This window comes from Molossus molossus, unplaced genomic scaffold, assembly GCF_014108415.1.
Source record: "Molossus molossus isolate mMolMol1 unplaced genomic scaffold, mMolMol1.p scaffold_m16_p_13, whole genome shotgun sequence".
Lineage (NCBI taxonomy): Eukaryota > Metazoa > Chordata > Mammalia > Chiroptera > Molossidae > Molossus > Molossus molossus.
The window spans coordinates 85387972-85397106 of NW_023425348.1; the positions used below are offsets into that span (position 1 = coordinate 85387972).

Consider the following 9135-nt stretch of genomic DNA (forward strand, 5'->3'; position numbering starts at 1 on the left):
ACTCAATGAGTTAGGTACTCATTGCCATTTTGTGGATGGGGTAACTGAGGCGCAGGGCAGTTAAATGCCTCACCCAACATCACTCTGCTAGAAATGTCACCTCAGGCAGTCTAGCTTGAACCTGCACCTTTAAGCGTGAAACACTGCCTCAATTCTGTTTCCTTCAGTCCATGCCCAGTGGTGGCCTGGTGACTTTACATCCCAGACACCTCTCTCTATTGTGAAGGTACTATCACAGTGGCATTGGTACCAAGCAAACCCCATGCGGAGTGAGGGTCCCACACACCCTGAAAGCTGCACAACTCTCCAAAGGCACTCCTCAGGACAGGAATCAAATGTGGCGGCAGCTTCCCCTCCGTGAGACAGCAAGTGCCGCAGTCAGCCCTGGCCTCTGTGCTACCGCTCTCCTCGTGACCTCCAGCAAGCCTCTGAGCCTCCTAAAAGGACTCTCAGCCCAGCTTCATGGATCAGACTGACTGGAGAGTGTATGAAAAATAAGGAGCGCAGTCCAGCTGGGGTGGCTCAGAGGTTGAGCATCAACCCATGTACCATGAGGTTGCTGGTTCAATTCCTGGTCAGGGCATATGCCCAAGTTGTGGGCCAAATCCCCAGTGGGAGACATGCAGGAGACGCCCAACCGATGTTCTCTCTCATCGATGTTTCTATCTCTCTCTCCCTCTTTAAAATCAATGAAAAAAAAATTTTTTTTTTAAAAAGGAGTTAAGGAGTATAGCCCCTCATTCAGGTGGACGCTGAATGGCAGCGATCAGGCGTCCCCTGCCTGGATCATTGCCATCACCAGGTAGGGTCCCTTCACGTGCTTGATACAACTGTGTAGAACCAAAAGGTTGGTTGCTTCCATCTTAAATCCCATCTACTTTTCATTGGCTCCTCTAAATATTTTTTTATATCATTTGTAAAAATACCTGCCTCCACTTAATTTTGTTATTAAAATATATTTATGCTATCAATAACTACTTATTTTATTAATCTCTAATTCATAATTATATATTGAATATAAATGTATATTTTATAAATTATATTTATAATATAAATATTAAATATATTTATACATAATATACAATATATATAGCCATATATATATGGCTAATATCTATTACTTCCTATGCCCCAGTCATTATTCTAAATACTTCACACATGTCAACTCATTTAATCTTCACAATAGCCCTATGATTATCCCCACTTTACAATGAAGCTAAAGCAGTGAAATGACATGTTCAGGGTCATACATCAAGTTGCTGACCTGGAGTGCACACCTAAGTCATTAGACCAGTCCACACTTTTATTATTATTATTTTTGCATTTATCTTCAGATAGAGCGGGAGGGAGAGAGGGAGGAAGAGAGAGAAACATCGATGTGAGAGAGACATATCGAGTGGTTGCCCACCCACAGGACCACAATCGGGGTGGGATCCAAACTGCAATTGAGGTACATGCCTTTAGCAAGAACTGAATCCGAAACTGGGACTCTGGTCTGCAGGCCGATGCTCTAATCTCTGAGCCAAACTGGCCAGGGCACCAGTCCACACTTTTAATACTACCTTAGACTCCCTCTGCTGGTAGAGGTTGTGTCTGCTGCCTTTACTCCAATGTGCCAGGCACACTGCTTTACACAAAGCAGGTGTCAACAAACTTTTTATACATACATACACACACACACACACACACACATACAGTCACATTCCAGTGTGCCAGACACCAATTCTTCTACTGGGAGAGAGGCCCAGGCTCTAGGCTCCCAGAGACTCTCCAGAGACAGCCTAGGCCTGGCAGTCTTCACAGATGACACCCAATAGGGCACTTTAATTAGACAAGTGGGAAGGGGCAGGGTGCACCTCGGGGTGGGTCCTGTCTGGGCCTCATGCAGGCCCAGAGCTCTGCTGCATCCTCTTCATCAGCTCTTCATCCTGCATAGACAACTCTGTCAACTTTTTGCCCATCCGCTCATGGATGTCCAGGTACTTGGAGACACACCGGTCCAGGCACACAGACTCGCCCTTGGACAGTTCTGCTTCCTTGTAGTGGGGAGGCACGCACTTCCGGTGGCAGGCACTTGTCATTCTGGGGGGAAGGGAGGACAAGGTCAGGTCAGCAGCACCTTGTGGCATACCAGGAACTCTCAACCATTCCTGACCTGCTATACTTATTTCACCCAGGCAGGCAGTGTAAAGCCTCAGTTTGCAGCTCAACTATCTTGGAAGGTCCTTGAGAGTAGGAACCTTGCCTGAGCCCATGTTTATAACTAATTAAATAGAAACCATCAGTCGAGTACTGGCTATGTTCCAGGTATTATGCTAAGTGCTTGACATAATTCTTATTCAATTCTTATAACGCTATGCACTAGGCATGATCATTATCCCCAATTTACAGATGAGAAAAATAAGACACAGAGAGCCTGAAGACCACATAGAGCTAAGGTATGAACCCAGGTAGTCTGACTTCATAGCTTACTTTGAAAAATTATTCTAACATATAGCCTCCAACATAAACCAACCAATCAAGAGAGGATACCGGAGACCTTAAGCCAATAAAAATAGCAGACATTTGTCGACTCCTTACTATGTGTTGGGCTTGATGCTAAGAGCTTGTCATACATTTCAACATTTAATATTTATTTTTTTAGGATTTGTTTTTATTGGCTTTTAGAGAGAAAAAGGAAGAGGGAGAGAGAGAAACATCAATGTGAGAGTAAAACATCAAATGGCTGCCTCCTGCATGTCCCCTACCTGGGATCGAGCCCGAAACCTGGGCATGTGCCCTGACCAGGAATGGAACCAGCAACCTTTCAGTGCATAGGATGACGCCCAACCAACTGAGCCACACCAGCCAGAGTAACATTTAATATTTATAATGTTTCTATGAGATAGGTAGTAGTATGCCCTCCATTTAACAGATGGAGAAACCACTGGTCAAAAAGTCCAAGTAACTTGCCCAAGACCAAACCAGTGGTGATTGGTGGAGCTATGAATTGTTCCCAAATTTGCCAAAATACTGGACCTGACATTGCTATTCACCAGCTGTGGACCCTAAGAAAGCTATGTAACCTCTGGAAGCCTCACTGTCCTCACAAAAAAATTAACCCAGTGTATTCTTTTTTGTTTGTTTAACTTTTATTTATTGGTTTTGGAGAGAGAGGAAGGGAGATGGAGAGAGAGAAACATCGATTTATTATCCCACTTATTTGTGCATTCATTGGTTGATTCTTGTTATGTGCCCTGACCTGGGATAGAACCTGCAACTTGGCATATAAGGATGACCCTCTAACCAACTAGGCTACCTGGCCAGGGCAACCCAGTAGATTATTTTAGAGATTAAAAAAGATAATGCATGTAAAATGCTTAGCAAGTGCCTGAGATAGAGTAAAGGTTTAGTAAGTGTTAATTAAGTGGGATATGCACTATTTGTCAAAAGGCAAATGCTCAACTGTTCTTGGAACCTAACTATAACCTGAACTGGAGCTTCTCCTGCTTGGCTCCTTCATGGCCAATTCCATCCCAGTCTAAATGCCCAACTCCTTCCAGTGACCCCATACTGAGTCTGCATTAGCCTTTAACCATGGGGTGTGGGTACAGGAGGATGGTAAACTCTGGCCTCAGACTCCCCTAAATTGAGTAAAGCATTTTTCATATGTCGTCCACCTCAACCCTCTGCAAGAGCAACCTAGAATCATTCCCTAAGGCAGTCGGCTCCTACCTGTTGTACATATCAGCCATCATTTCTACCTCCAGCTCCGCCGCCAGCTGCTGGGCCCTGAGCGGATCCATCTCAGCCCTGCACCGTAAAGAGCTCCTGAGATCTCCTTCCCGCCTCCTAGTCCTGAGAACAGACATCGCCGTCAGCACCCACCTCTCCCGATCCCTTTCCCATCCCAGGGGTTAAAGGATGTGAAGGCATCGGACCGACAGGAGCCACTGATCTGTGTCCAACCATCCCATTTCACAGATGTGGGAACTGAGGCCCGGAAAGGGAACACTGCCTAGCCCAAGGCCACACAGACGTCAACACCGGGCTGGAAATCGAACCCCGGGGCCTGACGCTCAGTGCCTCTAGGTCACCTCTCTCCAGAAGATCGAGGGACCGGAAGGGAGCACTCTAAACCGCAGGCCTGAACCTCCGGGGTCCTGGGAATTCGCGCATACGCGCAACTAACGCGCCCGCGCCCGGCCCAGAGGCTGCACCTCTGGTAGGGCGGCGCCACCATCTATCTGGTCCACCTTGAGGTCACAGGTCACTCACCACGGCCTGGAGCCGGTCACAACGACCCCGCTGTCCCCAACTTCAGGCAAACGTTACAAACCCAGTACCCAGGTAGGCAAAGGCGGAAGCACGTGGGTCACTTCCGGGAGGAGGTCCCGCCTCCTATCGGATCCCAGCTCGCTTTCGGAACGAAGTACCAACGAGGCCGCGCTGGGAAATCGGCGACCACAGAGAGGGAGCTGCGCGACCCAGCTGAAGGCCAAGGCGACTTGCAAATGCTAGAGAGGACGCCCAAATACCATAGAGACTTTGGCGGCGTGCAGAGCGCCTGCAGCCTGGAGGTCAAGTCCCGGCCGGTCACCGAGGGGGTTGAGTTTACAGATTCTGTAGGAAGGGGCTACGCTACGGAGCTCAAGGGACCTGGCCTCCGCCTCTCCGAGAGCTGACGCCCGGGCACAGAGCAGGCGTGCAGGACGAAGGGCGACCCCAAACGGCAGTTCTCCGTCGGTGCTGCACGTTAAGGTCGCCGGGGACTCATTAAAAAATCCCGATCCCCGGGCCTCACTTCATACCAATTATGTCAGACTCTAGGAGTAGAACCCAGCTATCAGTCAACTTTTAAGTTCCCAGGTGAATTAGATGTGTATTACTGTACATTAGATGACACGACGAAATTACTATGATTTTGAGGGTGTGAAAATGGCACTGTGGAAAAAAGACTGAGATAAAAATAGATGAAGAAAATGTGGCTCAATGTTAATAATTGTTAAATCCTGGTGATCGGTATGTGGAAGTTCAATGTACTGTGCTCTCCACTTTCCTATATGTTTTAAATCTGACATAATAAAAGTCTAGTGATTAAATAAACATAAGAACAATGATTTCTTTTTGCTGAGCATCTGCCATGGTTGGACTAGGTGCTTTAATTATATAATCTACTTTGTTTTCTTTTTTGTAATGATTTTTTAAAGTTGCTTTTGAAATAATGATAGGTTTACAGGAAGTTTCATCAGTACCGTAGTACATAAATTCCTTTGTGCAACCAGTTTGGGAACCAGAGCTTCAAGAAACTGAATACAGCTGCATGCCTACAGGTCACTAAGCTTGCTCTGGGATTACAAAGAGAAAGGAGGCATGGTTCCTGCTTGCAAAAAGACAAGACATGTATACTTATGTTTTATTCAACTTCTGTTAGATGCGCTGGGCCACAAAGAGATGGAAAAGAGCAATTTTGACTGCCACTAGAGCTAACCTAGTACATTTAGTTATGGGAGAAGGAGGGTACTTGTGAACTCTTTGTCCTTCAAGACTAAATTGTTTCCACCACCCCTCAACAACAACAAAAAAACTCCACCTCAATTCCTTAATTTTTCAAGGGATTTCCCAGTAAATGAAATTTAGAAGATATGAATTAATGATGCAAGGGTACACTTCCCATTGGGGAAGGTAGGCTGGACACTTTATATGGTTGGTCATCAAATACTTCCCTAATTGTCCAAGAAAGTCCAGATTTTCACTACTGCTCTGAGGACTCATCTTTGTCAAACCCTTACCATGATTTTGTTGTTAATCCTCACCTGGCAATATTTTTTTCCATTGATTTTTTTTTTTTTTTTTTTCAGAGAGAGAGTGGAAAGGAGAGAGAGGGAGAGAGAGAAAAACATCGATGTGAGAAAGACACACCAATGTGAGAGAGACACAATGATTGGTTGTCTCCTGAACGTGCCCCGGGGCCAGGGATCTAACCTGCAACCCAGGTACATGCCCTTGACCTGGAATCAAACCCTCCACCCTTCAATCCCCAGGCAGATGCTTTAACCACTGAGCCACACCAGCCAAGACTGCCCTGGTATTTTTAAATTGAGGTACAATATTCATACAGTAAAGTGTGTAAAATACACGAATCTTAAGCTTAATTTTAAAATATATATTCATTACTTCCCTGGCCAGTTTGGCTCAGCAGTTATAGCATCAGCCTTCAGATCAAAGGGTTGCGGGTTCAATTTCCAGTCAAGGGCACATAACTGGGTTGCAAGTTTGATCCCCAGCCCCAGTCGGGGTTGTGCAGGAGTCAACCAATCGATATGTTTCTCTCACATTGATGTTTCTCTCTCTCTCCCTCCCTCCCTTCCACTCTATCTAAAAAATCAATGGAAAAATATCCTCAAGTGAAGAAAGATTAACCAAAAAATAAAATATATATTCATAACTATAACCAGTACTCAGATCAAGATACAAAATACTTCCATCACCCTAAAAAGTTATTTCATCTTTCTTCCCAGTCAAAGCCCCCTCTCCTGCAGTTAATCAATATTCTGACTGCTTTCACCATCAGTTTTACCTATTATTGAACTTCGTATAAACAGAACTATACATTATTTTCTGTTTTGTGCCTGACTTTTTTTAAAAATATATTTTTATTGGTTTTTAGAGAGAGAGGAAAGGAGAGGGAGAGAGATATAGAAACATCGGTAAGAGAAACCCATGGATCAGCTGCCTCCTGTATGCCCCCTACTGGGAATCAAACCCACAACCCCAGGCATGTGCCCTGACCAGGAATCCAACCGGTGACCTCTTGGTCCATGGGACAATGCTCATCCACTGAGCCACACTTCTTTAGCTCAATGTAGTGTCTGGAAGATTACATCCACATTGTTGTGTGTATGTTATTCATTCTTTTTATTGCTGCCAGCATTTGATTGTATGAATAAGCCAGAATTCATGTATTCATTCTCCTCTTGAGGAACTTTGAGGTGGTTTCCAGTTTGGGGCTATTATGAATAATGTTGTTATGAATATTATTGTCAATGTGTTTTAGTTGCCCTAGTTTTTCCTTTTGAAAATAGAGTCAACATGTCATGGAATATTAAGAAATTGTATGGAGAAGGAGATGGGTTCTTACAAGAGAAATCTGTTTCCTAGACGGGGATTTTATTAGGTGTAATGAAAGGTTAAATACTATATGATTCCATTTAAATAACATTCTCAAAATGACAAAATTATAGAAATGGAGAAACAATTACCAGTTGCCTGAGGTTAGAGTTGGCAGGGACAGGGGGTTGCCTATAAAGGTGCAGCACAAAGGAGATCTTTGCAGTGATGGAAGGGTTCTGTGTCCTGGTTGTGGTTACATGACCCTACAGGTACAGTCAGATGTCATAGAACTGTGCATACCATTGTGCCAATGTCAACTTCCTCATATTACATATAGTTGTGTAAGATTTAACCTTTAGTGGAAGTTTGGTGAAGGATATACAAGGGTACTATATATGCAACTTCCTGTAAACCTACAATTACTTCAACATAAAACGTTTTTCAACATCGTAATGAAGAAAACAAACAAAAAAGATAATGTCATTAGTATGGCCGGTGTGGCTCAGTGGTTGAGCATCAGCCCAGGCACCAAGAGGTCACCGGTTCGATTCCTGGTCAGGGCACATGCCCAGGTTGTGGGCCCAATCCCCAGTGTGGGGCATGCAGGAGGCGGCCAATCGATGTTCTCTCTCATCAATCTTTCTATCTTTCTCTCCCTCTCCCTTCCTTCTCTCTAAAAAAATCAATAAAAAATATTTAAAAAAAAAAAAGATAATATCATGCCCTGGCCGGTTTGGCTCAGCAGTTAGAGCGTCGGCCTGCGGTCCCAAGAGACCCGGGTTTGGTTCCTGCTAAGGGCACGTACCTCGGTTGCAGTTTGTTCCCGACCCTGGTTGGGTTGTGTGGGTGGCAGCCTCTAGATGTGTCCCTTTCACGTCGATGTTTCTCTCTCTCTCTTCCTCTCTCTCCTTCCCACTCCTTCTGAACAGGAAAAAGCAAAAAAAATGTCCTTGGGTGAGGATAAAAAAAAAAGATAATATCATTAAAGCACCTAGTCCATGGCAGATGCTCAATAAAAAGAAATCATTGTATTTTGTTATTTTTATACTTTTATTAAGGCAAATTTAAAACATACAGAAATAGCCCTGGCCAGTTTGGCTCAGCGGTTAGAGCGTCGGCCTGCGGTCCGGAGAGACCCAGGTTCGGTTCCCGCTAAGGGCACGTACTTCGGTTGCAGTTTGTCCCTGGCCCTGGTTGGTCGTGCGGGTGGCAGCCACTCGATGTGTCCCTTCACATCGATGTTTCGCTCTCTCTCTCCCTTTCTCTCTCTCCCTCCCACTCTATCTGTACAAAAAATGGAAAAATATCCTCGGGTGAGGATAAAAAAAAAAAAAAAACATACAGAAATAGAGGGGATAAATGATGATTTAAAAAATTAATAAAAATTTGAAAATTAAAAAATAAAACATACAGCCCTGGCCAGTTTGGCTCATCGGTTGGAGCATCGGCCAGCGGACCAGAGAGTCCCGGGTTCAGTTCTCACTAGGGGCACGTACCAAAAAAATAATAATAATAATAATAATAATAATAAAACATAGAGTCCAGCTGGTGTGGCTCAGTGGTTGAGCATCTACCCATGCACCAAGAGGTCTCCAGTTCTATTCCCGGTCAGGACATATGCCCAGGTTGTGGGCCCGATCCCCAGTGAGGGGCATGCAGAGGCAGCCAATCAATGTTCTCTCTCATTGATGTTTCTGTCTCTCTCTCCCTCTCCCTTCCTCTCTCTCTAAAATCAATAAAGAAAAAAATAAAACATACAGAAAAGTGGCGAGCACAATATATTGAACTTTCATATACCCATCACCAGGATTTAACAATTGTTCACACTTAAACACATTTTCTTCATCTATTTTTATCTGTAACAGATAAAGTATTTTAAAAGTATTTAACCCTTAAAGTTATAGTAATGTCTTAATGTCATCTAATGCATGTATTCAATTACCCCCAGTTTTCTCAAAAATGTCTTTTTATATTGGCAAAACACTTAATGTGAGATCTACCCTCTTAAATTTTTAAATGCACAGTACAGTATGATTAACTGTA

The 9135-nt window shown here is 44.2% G+C and overlaps 1 protein-coding gene across 1 annotated transcript; it reads right to left on the reverse strand.

Moving 5' to 3' along the window:
* Nucleotides 1-1796: 1796 nt before the first annotated feature.
* Nucleotides 1797-4368, reverse strand: TIMM10 (translocase of inner mitochondrial membrane 10). Its single transcript, XM_036258808.1, has 3 exons — nt 4258-4368; nt 3715-3837; nt 1797-2082 (listed from the first exon to the last, which is right to left on the reverse strand). Exons 2-3 carry the CDS (start codon nt 3783-3785, stop codon nt 1881-1883), a joined length of 273 nt encoding a protein of 90 aa, XP_036114701.1. The 5' UTR covers nt 3786-3837; nt 4258-4368; the 3' UTR covers nt 1797-1880.
* Nucleotides 4369-9135: the final 4767 nt, after the last annotated feature.